The 21,434-nt window shown below is 43.5% G+C and overlaps 2 protein-coding genes across 6 annotated transcripts in view; one reads left to right on the forward strand and one right to left on the reverse strand.

The window, feature by feature from the left end:
• The window catches only part of LOC133413599 (uncharacterized), a 43,909-nt gene extending 43,486 nt beyond the window's left edge, over positions 1-423 (reverse strand). For 3 of the 4 annotated variants that reach the window (XM_061698212.1, XM_061698202.1, XM_061698183.1), the window contains exon 1: positions 37-423. The gene's annotated coding sequence lies outside the window, so the exon portion shown is untranslated. The remainder of the gene's footprint in view (positions 1-36) is intronic. The other variant, XM_061698192.1, reaches the window with a different exon arrangement.
• Positions 424-5,633: 5,210 nt separating this feature from the next.
• The window catches only part of nkain4 (sodium/potassium transporting ATPase interacting 4), a 43,307-nt gene continuing 27,506 nt past the window's right edge, over positions 5,634-21,434 (forward strand). Inside the window, exons 1-2 of one of the 2 annotated variants that reach the window (XM_061698281.1) lie at positions 5,634-6,059; positions 20,265-20,402. In XM_061698281.1, coding sequence (XP_061554265.1) covers positions 6,006-6,059; positions 20,265-20,402 — 192 coding nt within the window. In that variant the 5' untranslated portion in view covers positions 5,634-6,005. The remainder of the gene's footprint in view (positions 6,060-20,264; positions 20,403-21,434) is intronic. The other variant, XM_061698272.1, reaches the window with a different exon arrangement.

Genomic DNA, 21,434 nt, shown 5'->3' on the forward strand with positions numbered 1-21,434 from the left:
CGCGTAAAAGCAGAGCACAGCTTGGAGGGTACTCACTCACTGGACCTGCCGGTGCTTCAAGGGAGCAGCATCCCTGTCTCTCGCGGCCAGCTTCTGGGATGACTTCTCCCGGGACGAGGCGCCTTGAGCATCGCTATCCTCCCTGGCCAGGCTGCAACCTCCTTTTAGCGACTCTGCCCGCTCATTGTAATTGGCGTCACCATGCAAGACGAGAGCTGCCGCGTTAACATACAAACGTGAGATTTTAGTCCTTGGTGTTTGTTTTGTTTTTTTAAATGTAATTTTTTTTTTTTGGGGGGTGGGTGGGTGAGGTGGGGGTGGGGGTGAGCCTCGCAATTGTGCGTCTCCGTGCGTGCAGCAGACAAGTGACAGCAGCTATTTGAAGGGATGCTGACGCGGAAGCTGAGGGGCTCGCCTCCTTCCTCCCTGCTCAGCCGCCATCAGCCTGGCAGCGCCTGGTGACGACGAGCACCAAGCACCACGCTTCGCTTCCGGTCACAGATTTCAAAATAAAACTGAGCGATGGCCGGGAGCAGTGTTTTCTACAGCTGCATCACTGCCCATTGTTTCTGTTTCTTCGTCTTCTCTGGTTTACTTCCACATTCCGGTCTTACGCAAGTTGGCTTGCCAAAAAAATAAAAAATAAATAAAAGTAAAAATGTAAAAGTAAGTAAAAGTAAATTACTAGTGCCAAAACTCTCGGCCCGCCGCATAATTATTTTGTGGCCTGGTAAAGCAAATAAAATCTATTGATGTTTTTTTTTTTTTTTTACTAAATGGATTAGGCCTTTTAATCTAAGCAAGAACAAAAATCAGTACCGAGATTAAAAAAAAAAATCTTTCTTCCCTCTTTACAAATATTAAAAGCATTTTCTCCATCAAACATAAATTGAACGAGTCTCTATATTTCATTGTCACTATTTTCCATGATTTCAAATTGAGTTGGTCAAGAAAATATACAAATGAAATACATGAGCAATCGTGCATACTTGTGTACACTACATATAATATGATGTGATTATACATTCATATGATTGACACATTCATAACTGCCCTATGAGGGAATCTATAATTATTATGTGGCCCGCGATGAAAATGAGTTTGACTGTTCATTGATGTGAATAGATATTGAGTGTGTATGGCTGTTTGTGATTGGCACTCCATTCCAGGGTGTGCCTGACCCTAATGAGAACAAACACCATATAAAATCGATAAATAAATGAATGTCCGTCTGAACGTATCAATGGAAATGGAGCATTACTAATTCTGTATTTACCATTTAAACTGCACGGCTGTACCTAATTATTTATATATATTTGTAAACTCACAAGTGATCTTCCAATGTCAACATATATAGACTAATCTAGATCACAAAGTGAGCAACAAACCCCAAGAACAATATCTATTCTTGATCATTTTCAAGTGAGCACAATTACGGAGTCGGTTATTTGGACTTTTATGTTGACAGAAATCAGCTCATTTCCTGTATTTCCCCGTCTTGGGTTTGTCTTGACAGCACCGGAGGCATCCATTCATTTCAAGCCGAGCTCACTCAGGGGGGCCTCCGAGCGGCCAGTGTGAGGATTACAACGGTTGTTAACAAAACTGCTGAAAAGCATGATGTCATTTTAAACTGAAAATACTGGAGGGGAGCGGGCCTCTGCCAAGGTCCATGTATTACACACTCATTTGCGAAAATGATGGCGGCAGTGATGACTTTTTTTGTAACTAGGCACTTTTAGCATAGTTATTTGCATAATGCTGAAGGTGATTGTTGATTCTCTGTTGATTCCTTATGGTGTCTTGTACTCTTTTCAGAACGAAAACAGGACTCTCCTTGCATAAAGTGACACTTTTATGAACGTTGTTCTAAAACAAAACAAAAAAACAAAAAAAACAGCCTCCACATTTTGGTCAAGCAAAAAAAGTCCAATTTGGACAACAGAGGGATGATTTCAAAAAGGTTGCTGTTCTCATGTTCTCCCCCTTTCAATCCGAGTATGGCCTTTATTTATAATCTTCTTTTATAAGTTGTAGTTTGAATGCACAATCTTTGTTTTTGTCTGGACAATGTTGAATTTGTTTTTGTGCTTTGGTCTCCAGTTTGCCTCAAACATTTGTCTTTTTTTTTTTTAATAACGGCGAAAAACACAATCTTCCTGCCTGTTTCTGCATGGCAAAATGTGCCTGTTTTTATGTGAGCGCCTTCATGTGAGAACAGAGACACCGAGAGGCTATAAGACTGAGCGTCAAATAAAAGCGTATGTATTAGACGCCTTAAAGGATGAGGGGATATGCCTCATCTTGTTTTTTCTATTGTCGTCCACTCAGAGCCAGACTGCTGCTGGTCTCCTTCACAATGCGGGGTCCCCTGAGGGCAGAGCGCCACTGGCTGTCTTGTCGCTTCACATTAGCGTCTACGCAGAGAACGTCGGCCCCCGCAGGGGGACTTCGACACACTTGCCATGAAAGAAGAGCTGTGGACACACACACCTATACATCATACTGTAGTACACGCGAATACACTAATGCACATTTTGAGTAGGAAGCGAGGAGGTGGTGGCCAAACTGGGTAAAATGGGAACTCAAGAAGAGGCTCCATCAAGTTTTCTAACAGAACTATGACAGTGACCTTGCTTTACCTTGCTTTACCCTCTCTAGTTGGGCTGCAGGAACCACTAGCAACAAACTCGTAACATATGCATTTGCGGAGGAGCGAGCAGCCACTCATGCAGTCGCGTGCGTGGTGTGCGGTAAAGAATTGTCCATCTTTACAGTCTATGTAGCGTCCTCGAAAATATCAAATATACAAAGTGACTAGAAAAAAAAGTCTACACACCCCTGTTCAGATGTTTTGTGATATAAAAAAAAAAAAAAGAGAGACAAAGGTAAATCATTTAAAAACTGTTTTTCATTACATTGGGACCTATAACCTGTCCTATAGTCATAAAAAAACTGAGAAGGGCAGAAAAACTAAACAACTTAGGTAATGTTGTTGCAATAGTGTAAACACCCTCTAATAACTGGGACAAAGGCTGTGTTCAGAATGAATCAATTACATTCAAACTTATGTTAAATGGGAGTCATCACACACCTGTCACTAATTAACCCCAAATAAAGTTCGGGTGTTCTAGTAGGCTTTTCCTGACATTGTTTTGCTTTCGAGCAGAAGCCTGAAGGTTATGTGCTAACACTGACTGCTATTTGGAACTGTTCGTAATTCCCTCCACCTTGGCTAAGGCCTCAGTTCCACTTGAAGAAAAACAGCCCCAAAGCATGATTTTCCACCACCGTGCTTAACTGTAGATGGGCCGCTATTTTGGTGATGAGCAGTGTTGTGTTTGCTAAAACATACCTTTTGGAGTCAAGGCTAAAAAGTTCAACCTTTGGTTCCATCAGACCACAATAACATCTTCCAAATGCATAGGAAAATGCGTTCTTGTGAAAGAACACATTGATGAAAAAAAAAAAAATAAATAAATAAAAAAAGTCTGCTTGGTGGGTGGAAGGAATTATGAACTGTTCCAACTGTAGATGCACTCAGGCTTCAGCTTGAAGGCAAAAACAAATGGTCAGGAAAGGCCTACTAGAACATTTGAACTTTATTTGGGGTAATCTTTGGCACTTTAATTGGTGACTCAGGTGAGTTTGAATGTGATTGTTTAATTCAGAACACGGCCATCATCCCCCAGTTATAAGAGGGTGTGCACACTTTTGCAAACACATTATCTCGGTTGTTTATTTTTACTCCCTCGCTCAAAAAGATTGAATTATATTTCAGTTGAGTTGTACAGGTCGTAGGTCAGATGAGTGGTGGGGGAAAAAAAAGTTTTCAAATGATTTAGCTTGGTCTCAATTTTTTATGTCACAAAAACCTGGCATTTGAACAGATTTGGATTCCCTGCTGGTCCACTATTCAAACTCGTCACTCTGCTCATTTGTAGCGTGTGAGCTCCCAGTATGATCAAAAGCCTCATTTTCAAGGTGATTTCACATAAATATCCTAAGGTTACTTTAAGGAACTGGAACCAAGGTCCTCCCAGGCCCGAATGGACGCGGGGAAAGGAAGGGCAGCGCGGATCGGCGGGATCATACAGCGGCACAATATGGGTGTGTGTGATGAAATGGGATGTGAAGTGCTCCCTCGCTCGGGCCACAGAGCTGTAAAACATTTATCAAGCTGAGTTAGGAGGTGGGACCTTCCACCATGCACAGAGTGCACGAAGAAGGAGGGGGTGAATGGGAGTTGCTTTTAAGATTGTTTCCATTATATATTGTATTGAGCTGCAACTTCCCACAAGGCAAAAGAAGCTGTAAAAAAAAAAAAAAAATTTAAATAATTGCAAATAACACTTTATCCTTGGTCAAACTCAAACACTTTGCAAGATCAGCACTTTACAGTTTGGGTAAAATGTGTTTACATGGGTCTGTGCATAAACTTCAAGTCATTATATTTTATTGTATTACAATGCGAACATTTGATTTCAGCACAAAAGCATTGCATTATGTTGTAAGTAAAAATGTTTAATTAACAGAAGTTAAACACACATTGATATACAATTTAGCATCTTGAGTACTGTAATTTTGTTAAGGAGAAACACTTAAAAGAAACCTTTCCTCTGTTACTTTGCGCTGCATTCTGCTCGCTACATGTATTTATATCTATCTATTCTTGCTTGGGCGATCTTTTTGTTCTGGTTTGTCACCGCAGACCATTTCTTGTGGCTGATTTTGCCTAAATTTCATGTTTTTGTACAGTTTTGTACAGATCGAATTGATTAGTTTTAGTGAAAGTGATATTGTTGGTCAATTTGCACATTCCTATTTTTTTTATAGGCGGCACGATGATGACACTTTCTTGAGTAATTATTTGGAGGACTACTTTTTATTTATACTTGAGTCATATTGAGTCAAGAGAGAACACTTGAAAAAGAGGCAGTGGTCTCAGTGGGGTTTAATTTCTGGTTAAATACGGATATCGATGGTTTGGTTATTGTCACTGTTACAGTAACAATGAAAATCCATTTGGGATTGCTTCATACATGGCACTGAAGTAAATGTTTTATTTTTATTTTTTAAAAGTATGAGTGAACTACAAAAAAAAACACACAGCAATGCACAAGGAAATTATTTACAAGTTGGAGGATGTCTATTGTAAGAACATTAGCAGAAATGCCAGAAAAGAATGTCAATGGGAACAAGTGAAATGTGAAAAGTAGCATTCGTGTTAATAGTCTGATGTTCATTCCAAATAATTTCCATCGCAGGTGTTCCTGTGGAAAATGACCGGTGGAGAGCTTCTGTTGCCAGGAGTTGTGAATTCGCGGATATTGAACCGCGAATGTGCGGGGGTTCACTGACTATTGTAAACGTGTGTTTCACCCTAAAACCGCAAGATGGCGCGTCTTTCCCATCCGTAAATTGACAATCCTCGCGACACATTCAATGGATTTGTCCCCCACCCCCTGTATAAGTATGCATTCGTTTCTATTTGTCATACCTTCTTTGTCGAGTTAAACACTTTTGAAATAGTCTTGCAGCCCATCACCATGACAAATAGATCATTTCCTCCGATGGGACAATTTCAAATAAACAAGCGGGGCGTTTTTTTTTTTTTTTTTTTTTTCCCGTGTGTGCCTTTAGAAAGACAAGAAGTGGGAAGACAAGTTGACGCCCCCAATTACGATCTTCGCCTCCGGGTATTCCGCTCCAGCAACAGCGGCCCCTCCTCCCGCACCTACCCCGCTCACCGCCGTCGTCTCCCCGCCAGTCACCCCGGCTGAGACCGGCCCGAGAAGCCAACGGGAAACAACAGCTCAGCGCGACGATTTCGCGTTTTGTGTTTGGGGGGTGGGGGTGGGGGGGAGCAAAGCAAAAAAAAAAAAAAAAAAAAAACTCGCTGTAGGAGAAGACATGAGACTGAGTTAGCTGGGGATATTCCATCTCGTTTGAGCGGCTTTTCCAAGTGCTTCTGTCCCGGCTCAGACTGGGTCAGCGCGGGCACGATGGGCTTCTGCAGCGGCCGGTGCACGCTCATTTTGATTTGCACTTTACAGTTGGTAAGTGGACGTTATTGAGTGTTTTCGGTGTGTTAACAGGGCGACATGACGGTTTCGGGCTTTTAGAATGAATTTGAATGTTACCTCAGAAAGCACCTTTATTAATGTTTAACCTCTTGCGCGTGTGAGATGGCAAGCAAACTTAATTATCATTATTAACTCAATTATAACATATGAGCGCATAATTAGAAACAGATAGGCGAGCAGATTTTCTTACTTGGCATTTACCAGTGACTTTATTGATATTTGTTTTTATGATTATTTCTATATGGTTTACCATACTGTGATGTGTTGTCAAGTCAATTTGATTTCTATAACGCCGATTTAGAAACAGACGTTATCTCAAGGCACTTGAGCAGGTCAACACTCCTCGTAGATTTACGAAAACCGATTGCAGGAAAGGAACCCCCCCAGGAAAGAAACATGGAGGGAAACGCCCACTCGAGGGGCAGTGGCTAGACCGGAGAACAATAGGCACAACAACAGCAGTATCAACAATTTTAATAATCCTATGATGACAAAGAAGTTGTGAGAGAAGCAGTGCTGTTGGTGTTGATTTCTTTTATGATTCAGGTTGACATGAATTGGTTGGGAGGGTGTTTTTTTTTTTTTTTTTTTTTGCTGTTGAGCCATCACTTGCTGTCGCCTCTGAACTAAATAAAGTAGGCAAGTGCTGTAGGAGAGATGAATAGAAAAAGTAGCATTTTCCTTTGCATGCATTGTCTTGCCTTCCCAACCCCCCCCCCCCACCCCACCCCACCCCACCCCCCCCACCCCCCCGCGGAAATAAACCCAAAATAATGTGTAAATGCCCAGTCGAATGCAAGCATTTCAGCAGCTGTTTATTCAGGTGTTATTCACGGCTGGATTCAAATCGAGCTTGTTCATACCACAGCCTCCTCAAGTGCACATTTTAATAGCAGGTGATATTCAACCTATTCTCTTCACTTGCGAGGCGAGTTGTTTTTGCTTCACATGCAGCCATCCAGCCTGTTTCCTTCTTCCTCTGCGTCACACAGCACAAGTTGGCACATTAAGACTGAATGAGCTGTTAAGAGGAAACCTTGTTTAACCGTGTGCATGTGTGACACTCGTCTTTGCGATCTTTAGATTTGTTTAGACGGTCATTGGAGAGTCTGTTGGGGGGGCGGGGTGTAAAATTACAATATTGCCTCTCTCCTGGATAGCACACACACAATCATTCCGATAAAAACTATGAAGCAACCTTTAGGGGCACACCTATTCCCTCTCCTAACCTCCTCTCAGACATCAGACCTTATTAGAGAGAAGGACCATTTGTTAAGAGGTTTATAAAGCTGTCAGCGAGCTGCCTAAAGTCCCTGAAGTCTCCAGGAAACGGCTTTATTTTCCCCAAGGCGCTGGATGAACTGACTCTTCCTATCTGCAGAAACACACATGTGCACGCTTGCAGATTTCTGATGAGTTTAAACTGGGTTGCGTTAAACCTTGAATGACCTTTCAAAAGGTAAGCAGGTTGAATATGTGCGTGTGCGCTTGCATGACTGTACATGCTTCCCCAGAGGAAACCTATGCATTGACAATGAGCCAGCAGGGTAAAGTAACATTAACAAAACGACATAGTCGGCCGCTCAGATGTAAAAATAGCTCCTCCGAAGCACCTCGTGTGCTAATTATCTGGGATGAGAGCTTTGATCAAAGCTGTTTTGCCATCTCGGCCATCGCCTAATTGAATTGTGCAGTGTTTCTATTCATCAGCGGGCCTTAGCGTAGGGACCTTACGCTCGGTGACGGAAGGTAGTGGATAATGAGGCTGCTGTATTGATCGAATTGTCCCCGTTCCCTCCTCATTCGGCAGCCAAACTATTCCAGACAGCAGGCCTGGGCGGTTTTCAGAACCGCGATCAACCCCAGAGAGTGGCCAGTGCCGGCAGGAAGCTTGGGCCGCTTAATGAGCTGTTTGTACTAAGAGGAGCTGGTTTTAGCTTAGCTGTTGACCTTAAGATGACCTGGCATGGGAGCGCTGGACGTATAGTATTAGGGACCCAATGTAGATTCATTGCAATATGAATGTCAGTGAGTAGCCATGAGATTGGATGAGTGGAGATTATGGTCAGTCAAGGATGACTGATGACAGTGCCCTTTGCATTGGTCCTGGTTAGTTTTCAGTAAGATGTGCTGTAAACTCATACATAATCACCCAGAACAACGGTGGTCGGCTCAGAACATGGAACCACAAAATACCAGGATGAATGCTCTGATATAGCGCTGCAGCTGCCCCAGAGAAACACCCGCAGACTTGTAAGACGGTGCTCTCCGAACATCTGTTAGTGGCTTAAAAAGTTGAGTGTGAAGATAACGGTCTTGATATAAGGAGAGGAAATGCTGCACATCTTCCATGAGTGAAATGTAAAAAGAGCTGCAAGGCATATTATTTGATCTCTCTCGAGCAGACGGCAGCCTGAGAAACTGTTCATAGTCAGACTGTCCACTTTTCCGAAATTTATGATGATGTACTGCAGCTACCAAATAGTAGTGAGAGCCTCCGAGAGGGTTCAGCTGAAGTGCATCGAAAAAAGTTTTTTTCTGAGTGGTGTAGATCCTGAATAGCATTGTCTCTAAACGCTAGCCATGATCCTTTGGCATGTTGTCAACTCCCACACATTACAAGGGATTTAGGCTGTGTTAACCACCACCCCAGTGTGCTTCGACTACTAATTCTCGTGCTCAATAGAACGTTCATAATTGTCGTTGAATATTCATCAGGAATTTTGGATGTCGGTCAACATTTTGTCCCTCCGCTTGCTCTATATGTATGCAAGTGTGCTGGCAATCACACTCATACATTAATGTGCCCATTGATAGCTTGTTGATATCAACGCATTAGATTGCTTTAATTAAGATTAAGCAAATTGCATGGTTACAAAATGGCCAATTCTTTCACGCTTATCGACCAGGGTGTTAGACTTAAAACTACTACTCAGCCCAAATTGCCAAACCGGGTGTCTTGTTAAATAGCAGATGTGTTTTTTAATGTAGTTTAATGTTTGGTCAATGATCATGGACTGCATTACCTTGGCACAGTCAATTGGGATTTAGTAAGCAGGTCATTGGAAATGAGAAGGTAATTGGTTCACTCACCATTAAGTTTACACAGTGCCTCTCTGGACAGTGATTCATGGCGTTCTGTATAGTATAATTAATATTTTGTTACCACTACATTCACTTCAGCTGTTGGCAGTTACCACACAGCAGGCATATTGAAATGATCCAAGCAGATGTAAAACGTGTTGTGGGCGTTAGACCCAGCCTGCCATTCAGAGAATCCCTTCAAACTCGAACGCCAGCAGATCTATTTCTGGTTAAGTAGATGTGAATGAGGCTAAGGCTTTCCAGTGTGCGAAGAACACTTTCTATGTTTATTATGTATTATGTATTATATTATTATTATTATTTTTATTACACGTCGAAATCTCATGTCGATTCCGGCTGCAACTGCGTCCGCCATTACTAGGTTGATGTAACAAAAACAATAAAATATATATTGAAGTCATAATTTATTAAAAATTACAATTAACGGCTGTAGCTTGCAGTTTAGGATGTGGAATGCCAGGAAGTTTGTTTCAAAGCTCCTCCAGCGACAGGTTCAGTTAAACACTGCTGAAAATCAAGGGGTCATTTTGAAACATTTTTCATCTGTTTGCTTCCTCTAAAGATTGTGTGCGGTTTACACTCAAAGCGCTGAAATGTCCTCCGTAAAAACATTTTCATTTCACCAGGTCTCGCAGGTTGTACAGAACAGTGTGTGTCTGATTCAATGCTCCCCATGCGCTGTTTATCAGACCCCCGGTGTTCTGTTCTGAGTGGTCTTGACCCAGGCCATGTTGATTGCGATACCTTTACATCCTCATCATCCACTTCACTGAAAGGTCCTGCCATCACAACACCAGCGCCACCAAACAATGTTGATTAAACACCATCTTAACCAAGGTTACTGCACAATAAATCACGCGCAGACTTGTGAGCCACCCCCAACCCCAATCCCCCTGATGTGCCATCATTTTACTTGAGAGTCTAATGTAACCTGAGTGTGAGACACTGCTTGAATATGTAATGAATGTTAATGTTTGAGCCCCAACATGTACTGTCGCCTCTGTTAAAACGCCACATGCTCTGTACACCCCCACACCCTCTTTCCTGTCTTTTCCCATTTTCACTCCCTGTTGGATCCCAGGTTTGAATATGTTTGAATTATTGATTACAATGTGATCTATCAGGATAGCCAGATACTCTATAGAGATTATGGGTGGATACAAATACAAAGTTCTATCTATCTATCTATCTATCTATCTATCTATCTATCTATCTATCTATCTATCTATCTATCTATCTATCTATCTATCTATCTATCTATCTATCTATCTATCTATCTATCTATCTATCTATCTATCTATCTATCTATCTACTGTCTCTCTCTATCTCTCTCGTGCTCTCTCTGTCCTCATCTAGACTTAACAATAATAATTCTAATGAATGAATGTGCGTTCTTGGGATATACCATCTCTGTGTCCCCAGCCATATGACCATTTACCCTTTTAATGTCTTCAATTTACCACGCCATTAATTATGATGAGATAACCTTGGTCTGGGAAATCCAGTGTGCGCCCGTCCATGCACAAGGTTGAATAAGTGTGTCTGTGTTTTCCACATCAATGACACCGCAATATTACTTTATAATGGAGATAAAACTAGAACTGTTTGCAAGCCCATTTCTCTCTTTCCATTTCAAGGGTTGCAGCAGTGTCATTTGTTATAGGGTGGCATCACAGAAATTGCTTTGGGAGAACCGGCAACCTTGGATGACTACCTTGACAAATTCTAGTCTGTTGAAGGATTGAAGAACATTCATCCACCTTCTCTCAACCAATGCCGTGCTCATGATGGGGAATAAGCACTTATCAGATGTTTTTCCTCTAATTGTCATGTGTGCTCGAACAGGCAGAATCCATATTCCATAAAAGCTGTTAAATTCCGCTGGTGGTGGATTTAAACAACCCCTGACTCACTCACCTGGAAGTTATCAGCTGCTAAGAGGTTTTTGCTTTTCTAGACTGTCAAGTCATAATAAGAATTTACTCTGTCAGAGTTAAATTGATGCCTGTTAATGTGGGTGACTTCAAATGAGAGAAAGTCCAGTGGCGAGACACCAATGTGCAAAAGTACAGAAGAGATCATTTCCTGTAGCTTTGGCCGCTAAGACCATATTTCAAACGGCGAGGAGTAAAGTGCTTTATGATGACTGTCTGCCTCTTAATCCCTGTATCAGCTTTGTGTGAGACCAGGCACCGCCTCGGGCTCGCTATCTGTCAATCAAATTCTCTGTGTGTCCAATAGAAGCCACACATACAGATTGGTGCTGTTAGTTGAGCAGGCTGGCCCTGCAGTATGTAATGGACTTTATCCATGCGTGAAAAATTGGAGTGAACTGTGATAAATACTTTACTGCCTGCTGAGAGCAGACGAGTAAAGGCAAGTTCGGGCAAAGAGATATCTGACCTGTGATTCATTACTTGTCTCAGTTATTGTCTTTCTCTTCACTTCAATTTGGAATATAACAGCTGTTATGATTTGGCTCAGAAATGCATCTGGTTAATTGTTTGCCATTTACTCGGATATATGATTAGCCAAGTAGGCTGTCCTCTTAAAAATGTGTTAAAACTAAATTGTTGTGATTTCAGCCATTTTTAGGCTTAGCGTGAATGCCGAGATTGAAAAAAGTGGTTCACTCCTGACCTGCGCTCACGTGAAGTTTTTGAGCCATTTTCAGATGACATATTGGAGCATAGCTTCACCGTTAAAGTCAAATTGCTTTGATTGGCGACTGGTAAACTACTGTCTTGATATAAATCAAACTGAACGTAAGGGAATAAATGTGTTGTAGTAAAAGCTGTTGACCTCTCGGGTGGAGGTCTGTGCTTCCTTGGTACGTTTGTATTTTGAAAGATAAAAATACAGTTTTGAGGAAATTAGTTGATTGTTCTCATAAAAAGACTTGAGTTACTTCATCATTTGGAGATTTTGGTGGAGATGTTCATTTATTTGTTCAATTATTCCGGCTCATAAGTCACTATACCCTTCCATTTTTGTCTATATGACTTCAGCTATCATTCCGACATATTTGAGGCCATCATCATTTGATAGTTTTGTCATGGATGTGTGTTCCAGTTGTTGTCTTCCCCCTGTCTCATACACACCTGCTCCTGAGAGCATCTTCACCACCTGTGCCTCGTTCACCCGAATTACCCCTTGCATTTAACGTCGTGCCTCATTCTTTCCAGTCGCCCGTTCGTTGTACCTTGTCGTCTCGTTCCAGCATTCCTTGTTTCCACGTCACAGACTCACAGTAAGACTAGACCCTGTTCCGATTATTGACTTCGCCTTTTTGCCTCACGTTTTTTTGGATACTGTTGCCTTTTTTGGATTACCTGCTTGTGTACTGACCTCTGCTCGTTAATTAAAGCTCTCTCTTTTTGTAACTGTCCATTTGTTTTGGAGTCGTGCATTTATGGGTCCTATCCTCTGTTCTGTTCATGACAGAACGAACTAGCCATAACATGTACCCAGCAGACTCTCGAAGCAGGATGAGCAGCTTGCTGCCCTCCACCTTCATCTAGCGAGACTATCAGAACATCAGGACAATATGATGATACAGGTGGCCTCACAGTTTGAAGTTCTTATGAAAATGATGCAGAACAAGGAACCAGTTGACACAACGCCCGATACCGCCACGGTACCAAAGTTTCCATGTGAAGCAGTTACCATGCAGCCACCTGCCACCTCCGCTGCTGTCTGCCCACTCTCTCGACTGGATCTCTATGGAGATTCTGGGAATATTAAGCCGTTCATCACTCCTTGCGAACTCCACTTTTAGCTGCAGGCAGCTGCCTTCCTCACCGAGCGGGCAAAAATCGCTTTCGTCATTTCCCACCTGACTGGTCGTGCAGAAGCGTGGGCTGCTGCTGAATGGAGCCGCAATTCCACCACGTGTCATTCATGGGCTTTTTTCGTAAAGACCATGGAGCCAATTTTTCAGTTTTCAACACCAGATCGTGAGGCAGCGTGAGGCGGTCCCTTGTCACCTTACACCAAGGCAAGCGCAGGGTTTCAGATTATGCGATTGAGTTTCGCATTCTAGCAGCTGAGAGTCATTGGAATAATAGGGCACTACTCGATGCATTTTTTTCAAGGACTATCCCCCACCGTCAAGGATCATTTGGTCCCACTAGACCTGCCGACCAACTTGGACACTCTCATCACTCTCGCCGTAAAAATAGACAAGAGGCTTTTGGATCACGAGCTGGACGGAATTCGGCGGAGGGCTGTGTCACCGCGCACTTGGAGGATGAGCCTCGGTGACCAGCCAAACCAAGGCAGATTCCCTGTTTCCGTTCTCAATCCACTGGATAGCATCACCACAGATGAACCCATGCAACTGGGCAGGTTCCGTCTCTCCCCTGAAGAACATCAACGTCGGCTGAGGGAAGGGCGGTGCTTCTACTGCGGGCAGTTGGGTCATTCCGTGAGCAACTGTCACATCAAGGTTGCCGGTGCCGGTAGCAAGGGCACGGGAGAGGTGAGTCTAAATTTCATTAAGGAAGACCCTACCCGGGTTCTTCCTAAAGTGACACTATGCTCTCCTGATCAAGAAATCCATACACCTGTATTAATTGACTCTGGTTCTGACGTAAACTTACTCAACTCCCTCCTCGTTAGACGGATGCACCTTAGAACCTTTCAAGTAAAACGCCACCACAACACCTATGCTGCAGACGGCAGTTTTATGGGCAAGATCACTCACCGCACCCAAACACTCACATTGACATTTCCTGATTCTCACTCGGAACGCATTAGTTCTCATGTTTTTGACACCATGAATCATTACCTTATTTTAGGGAACCCATGGTTGAAATTACGTAACCTCCACATTGACTGGTTCTCTGGGCAGGTTATGTCATGGGGCAACAATTGCGCCCAGAACTGTTTCAAGCCTCCATGGGATGTTCAGGGCTATGTTTCAAATGACAATCCACAGACCCCATCTGGGGATCCTGATTTATCTCAAGTGCCCACCTGTTACCAGGACATTAAAGAAGTTTTTTCCAAGGCCAAATCCCTTCCACCCCACAGACCTGTGTTGTTGACTTGCTGCCTGGAACCACACCCCCCATGAGGGAGGTTATTCTCTCTTTCAGGGCCGGAAAACAAGGCTATGAAGGAGTATGTGGATGAATCACTGGCAGCCGGGATTATTCGCCCATGTTCATCCCCTGCGGGAGCCGGATTTTTCTTTGTGGACAAGAAGGACAAGACTCTGCGACCCTGTATCAATTACCGGGGTCTCAACGACATAACTGTGAAAAACAGGTACCCTCTTCCTCTCATCTCCACCACCTTTGAGTTCCTGGAGGGAGCCAAGGTTTTCACCAAACTAGACTTAAGAAACACATATCATCCAGTCAGGATAAGGCAGGGGGATGAATGGAAAACAGCATTCAACACACCAACGGGACATTATGAGTATTTTGTCAATGATGTCTTGCGTGACATGTTGAATGTGTACGTATTTGTATATTTAGACGATATTTTGATATTCTCCCCGGATGAGGAGACTCAGATCATTCATGTCTGCTCTGTGTTGCAGCAGTTACTCCAGAATGAACTATATGTCAAGGCTGAGAACTGTGAGTTCCACAAGGCGTCCGTTTCTTTTCTGGGGTTCGTGCTGGCTCCAGGTGATGGACCCTTGCAAAGTTGATGCCATGACTAGGGGTTTCCAAAAAAATGACCCCAGCCGAGAGAAATTATGACATTGGTGACCGTGAACTGCTGACAGTCAAGGTGGGGAAAGGGAAGAGTCATCCACTGGGCTCACACTGGGCTCACACAAACCGGACTGTATGTCACCCGACATTGCCAAGACTCAATCTGTGGTCAAACAGCGCTTTTGGTGGGCTAATGTTAGGAGGGTTGTTATCAATTACGTCAATGCTTGCCAGGTATGCGCTGCTAACAAGCTCTCTCCTCAACTCCCTTCTGGGGAGTTGCGACCCCTGCCAATACCACAACGTCCTTGGTCAGACATTTCCGTAGACTTTGTGACAGGATTTCCGGCCTCTAAAGGAAGTATCACCATTCTCACAGTTGTGGACAGGTTCTCTAAGATGACACACTTCATTGCACTCCCGAAATTCCCCTCAGCTAAAGACACTGCCGAGTTAATTATACACCAGGTATTCAAGTTCCATGGTTTCCCCAAGAATGTGGTATCCGATAGGGGTCCCCAATTCATTTCGCAATTTTGGAAGGAGTTTTACAATCTCATAGGTGCTACCGTCAGTCTGTCATCTGGGTTTCACCCTGAAACCAACGGACAAACCGAGAGGCTGAACCAGGACCTGGAGACTGGGCTCAGATGTCTCGCTTCAAAGGAGCCACGATCCTGGTCTCAAAAACCTGTTTGGGTCGAATTCCCTCACAATTTCCTCCCCTCTGCATCCACTGGTCTATCGCCTTTTCACGTTGTGCATGGTTACCAACCATCTCTATTTCCTGCCATAGCCTCAGAGTCCACAGTTCCAGCGGCATTGACCTTGGTGAGACACTGCAGGAGGACCTGGGAGCGAGCCCGCCAGATGCTGCTGCGCCAGGGACGGTCCTACAAGACCGCAGCTGAGCGTAGGAGGACACCGGCCCCGAACTACAAAGTGGGTCAGCGAGTTTGGCTCTCCACGAAGCATATTCCACTCCGGTTGGAGTCCCGGAAGCTGGCTCCCAGGTTCGTTGGGCCCTTCCCCATCACGAAGATTATCAACCCTGTCACCGTGAAGCTTAGGCTCCCAAGGTCGATGCGGGTCCACCCTGCTTTTCACGTCAGCCTGCTCAAGCCTGCCCGGGAGTCCCCTCTGGTCCCACCTTCCAGGCTCCCTCCTCCCCCCCGGTTTGTGGAAGGGGGCCCTGTCGTCACTGTGAGGCGGCTGTTGTCGTCTCGTCGGAGAGGGTGGGGGTTTCAATATCTGGTGGACTGGGAGGGCGACGGTCCTGAGGAACGTTCATGGGCGCCGTCTGCGTTTATTGTGGATGACTCGCTCATTCGGGACTTCCACGTTGCGCATCCAGGGCTGCCTGGGGCCGGCTGTTGGGGGGGGGGGGGGGGTACTGTCATGGGTGTGTGTTAGGGTTGTTGTCTTCCCCCTGTCTCATACACACCTGCTCCTGAGAACATCTTCAACACCTGTGCCTCATTCAGCCTAATTACCCCTTGCATTTAACCTCGTGCCTCATTCTTTCTAGTCGCCAGTTCATTGTACCTTGTCGTCGCGTTCCAGCATTCCTTGTTTCCACGTCAAAGACCCACAGTAAGACTAGACCCTGTTCCGATTATCGACCTCACCTTTTTGCCTCATGTTTTTTGGATACTGTTGCCTTTTTTGGATTGTCTGCCTGTGTACCGACCTCTGCTCGTTGATTAAACCTCTCTCTTTTTGAAACTGTCCATTTGTTTTGGAGTCGTGCATTTTTGGGCCCTATCCTCTGTTCCGTTCATGACAAGTTAATACAATAAAAACAGCATACAGTGCAAGAAAAATAATTTCAAAGTGGAAATGCTCTAAATAGCATGAGAAAAGTGTTTTTAACCTGGACTTGGGGCTGACGTCACTTCTGTTGGCAACTGATTCCTTTTGTGTGCAGCATAATAGCTAAATGGTGCTTAACAATGTTTGCTTTGATCTCTGTGCACCACTATTTGACCTGAATCTGTAGATCTCAGAGCCCTACTGGGTTTATATTCTATTAGCATTTCTTTCATGTATTCAAGACCTAAACCATTCAGTGATTTCTAAGCCAGTAACAGTACTTTAAAATCTATTCTAAAGCTGCCTGGGAGCCAGTGTAGAGACTTAAGAATTGGAGTAGTATGTTCTCACCTCTTTGTTCTGGTAAAAAACACAGCGGCAGCATTCTTAATGTTTAATGCTCTTTTGGGGGAGTCCAGTAATATGGCAAGAAGACTTTCTTTCCCTGACTACAGTTCAATGCCAGTTTGAGAAGCTTCATGGTCATCACACTGCTCCAAGGCGTAGTGAAATTCACGATTCAGGTTGTTGACCATTATAATCTTCCACATGAATCCCTTGAACCGCCTGAAGTTGGGACAGGTGAAGCTTTATCACTCGTCTGCTCAATCGAGCTTTTGTTGACATTGCGTTCCTGTGCTTGTCTTTCTCTGGCTTTGCGTGAACGCATGCAAGACTGATATTTTCATTAGTGTTGTTAGTAGCAGGCCTTCCACTGCCTGGTTTGTCAAGAACAGATCGTGTTTCAAAAAACTTGCCTTGGATTGTGTAAATTGCACTTTGCGTTGGATAATTGTGCTGCAGAAAAACCTCTTGCCAGGTTGCGATTTTGAAACGCTGTTCCAATGTCAATTGGAAAGCCATGAACAAGGGAATGATATGCTTCCCAAAACGGCAAAGATAAGCTGTCATTGATCATGGCCTCACGTCTGTTCAAATGATACTTGAAACAAAATATAAAAAGGAAGTGTAGAGTGACTTTTGGTACACTCTGTTTTCACCTTAGAAAACTATCTAAATGAATATACCTGGATGAGCCAACAATCCTTACAAGTGATCAAATCATTTGGATTAAGTCTTCAATGCATCCTCAAAGTTGGTCACAAGTAGTACGGGAGATGAGGAGAGCGACACCGGATCAGCAGTAGATTCCCCGTAATTTTGAAGTACACTATTCATTGGAGGAATGCAATGTCTTGGTAGCGGTTCTCCACATAAATTCCCCAAACAAAAACACGCAGAACTTGCCAGCGTCCAGGGAGACATTTGTGCAAGATCAGGCGATCAGTGGGAGGCTTTTACAGGCCACTATGTTGCCATCTTACTGCTCCTGGAAGAGTGTTGGTGATCAAATTCCACCCCACTCTCCAGTAATCTGCTTCCTCGGAGATGTGGAGTAATTTAGCTATATGGGTTTGAATGATGGTGTGTGTGTGTGTGTGTGTGCGTGTGTGTGTGTGCGCGCGCGTGTGGGTGTGTGCGATCTTTCTCTCCCCAAGATTGATTGCTGTCATCTCATCTCTATTGAGTTAGTGGCAAATTGAGCGGCTTACTACTGCATTGAGAGGATTTGCTACGCATGCACACCTCTCTCATGCCTGTACACTTCCATAATGTCATACCCACGCAAATCTTTTTACATTTATCCAGCCAAACAGACGAAAAGCTGTTTACAGATTCTGTGCCATTGGATATTTTCCTTTTTTCTTTTTTTTTTTTTTTTTTTTTTTTTTTGAGGGGGGGGGATTAGCCGTGCAACAACTTTCACTATCTCCAACATATGGATAACGAGAGCTATTTATCATCTTTACGATGTCATGCGCATCTTTGTTTTAAATGAAACCACTTTCTCTGTACGGGAATTTTTTTGGGGGAATGTGCATAAAGTCAAACTTTACAGCATGACTTGACAAAATGCCAGCATGTTTGCGTAGAGTATGAAAAGTATGTGAACATTCAAGCCTCAAGCTCTCCTTGAAGACTGGACGACATCACACATTGTTTTCCCTCTTTTTTTTTTTTTTTTTCACCACATTACATTGACGCAATCATTGTCGTTGTTTTCGCCATAGTAACGGTTGTATCAGGTAGCGTTTACACGTTTTCCGGTCCTGCCTCCCCCGACATTGTTTGACGTAGCCCAGTCAGCGATTGTAAAAGATGGGACACGGTAATATCGAAATACACGCCAATTTTATGGGAGAAGTGTGACGTAGTGCCATCGTGAGTGACCAGATTTGTCTTGTCATCTGATGCAGGCATTAGGCAGGTCTCTTCTTCATCCAGGCGATAGACAGAACTTATTAGGAAAGATGGCACTCTGTCATCCTTTGTTAACCTTTACCTCTATGGGTTGTTGCGCTTTGTCCGTTTTCATACCTTTTTTTTTTTAACATTTTCCCCACACATTTGAATTGTAATCCCTCCATTTTGCTCCTGTCACCAGAGTGGAAGGTGCTATGGGTGAGCAGTTTCACGGTTTTCATTTTCATTGGAGGTCACTTACTTCACCCAGTGTCACTTCCCGCTGTATCCGTGGAGTTATTGCCCTCGCTTTCTACGGGAAGGACTGTTCACTCTTAATTATCACACTCTATTTTCCTGTCTGTCATAAGGTCTCATCGGGTGCCTGGTAACATTTCCATTTCATTAGGAGGGGCAGGCTCAATTGGGTACAAAATGTGTGTGTGCGTGCTTCTCGTGTGGTGGTGCAGATTGGGGCAGAGTTCTCTCCCGCTTCTCATCCATCTTCAAGAGTGTGGCTGAAAATGACATGTCAAACACAGAAAGCGAAATGTGTCGTCGCTTCAGGCTCTCACACAAACATAAACACACGCATGTGCACGTGCACACAAATTGGCAATGCAGTGCAATTAAAACAGGAATGGAATCCCAATTAAGTAGTGTCTGTTCTTTACCTGCATTTTTCCTCAAATGCCAGTTGTGCGGCTGCAAATACCAACTCAGCTGTCCTGGGACCTCTAATTGCTTTTTTTTATGGCCCCAATGAGATTGAGTAAATGTGAGGGAAAGTGGAAAAATGATTTGAATGATTCAATGTTCTTAATATAAAAAGCCCTGACAACAAATAATGTACAAATGGTGTATGTACTCTGGGACCGTTGGATGTTTTGGTCTCGTAGTGGATTCAGCTTGCTTGCAACACAGCACACAGTTTGTGCATGTGAACACAGTGTTGGCCAACACAGTTTAATAAATGCCTAAGCTCCCTGCAGAGGTATTTTTGTGGATGGTCCTCACCTCCAATGAAATATTCTCCCTCCAAGATGCTGTTGGTAGGAAGAGGAAATTGTGAGCTTCTCTTTTAGCTCAATACATCTGCCATTGTTTATTTTATTAAACTTGCAGTCTTTGTCCTCGGGGCGCTCCCACTTGAGAGGACAACCGCTCAAGCCGCATTGTCTGCCATTTGCTGTGAGCTGAATACAACTAGTTTTCAATCAATGAGACAATTACTGCATGTGTGTATGTGTTATTTGGTTGTGAACTGTGTGACTTCCAAAACCCCAAATGTCCCAGGCATTATTGTTTTTAAATATAACGTTTGTGTCTTTTCCATCTTCCTCCGCAGGTGTTGGCTCTAGAACGACAGGTCTTTGACTTCCTGGGTTACCAGTGGGCCCCGATCTTAGCCAACTTCTTCCACATCATCATCGTCATTCTCGGCCTGTTCGGCACCATCCAGTACCGGCCGCGCTACATTGTCGTGGTGAGTGGACGGAACCTGAATTCTTCAGTGTTCTTATTTCATCAGCGGGGACTTTAATTACAATCCTTATTTCCAAATGTAATCTGAATTCATCAGCATGTCAAGACAACTGGTATGATGTTTCTAACGTGGTGGAAAAAGTTGGAGGAAGGCCCTTTTCTGTTCTATTATGAATGGGCCTTAGTAACCGTAGCAAGGTCCATAACGCCATACTTTTCATGCAAGCATGCTAAATCTGTATTTTTTTAATAGATATATTTTGATGTAAAGGCCAGGTTTCCCTATACTTTTGTCTATATTGTGTGTGCACAGACCGTCAAATGATCCGTGTCCTTCACGGTTTTTAGTGTTTCGTCACCTTGCATTAGTTAACAAGTGGCGCATGTCGTATCCTTTGCTACAAATGCTGCCCATGTTTGTGCATCTTAAATCATTGTAACTGGAGTAATCAGGTCTAATTAAAGTGGGGGTGGGGGGCACGGGTGGGGGGGGGGGGCGCTCATCAAGATTATCGACAGTGAAGGTCACTCTTGGTTGACAAATCGTTACTGTAATAATCGTGCAATGCCTTATAGTAATGTGCTTTTACCAAATTCATTATTTGACACGGTGTTGTTCATCTGAGACATTGAAGGTTTATTGTTAGCGGGAGCATAGATTCTGGCAAAATAGAATATTTGGGGAAAACAGTCAGAAGGGAGTGAATAAGCAAAGTCACTTTTATTTTTTATTTTTTTTCACACACTCAGCAGCTACGACAAACAAGCAAAAAATTGCACAGGAATGGTGTAAAGTTGGATTGGTAGAGGCTTGACAAAACACAATACTGTATGTACTGATATGACGAAAGACAAAATGAGAATTTCTTGTTTATAGGACTAAAATCCGAAAAATGATGCCTCATATAGGGAGGATTTCTACTTCAACATACAGTAGGTTTAATATCTGATTAAATGTGATGAATATTGGTTCACAGATGTGACCGGTAGAGCAATGACTAAAAAATGTTTTATCGGCAATTCTGAGAAAATA

This window comes from Phycodurus eques, chromosome 1, assembly GCF_024500275.1.
Source record: "Phycodurus eques isolate BA_2022a chromosome 1, UOR_Pequ_1.1, whole genome shotgun sequence".
Lineage (NCBI taxonomy): Eukaryota > Metazoa > Chordata > Actinopteri > Syngnathiformes > Syngnathidae > Phycodurus > Phycodurus eques.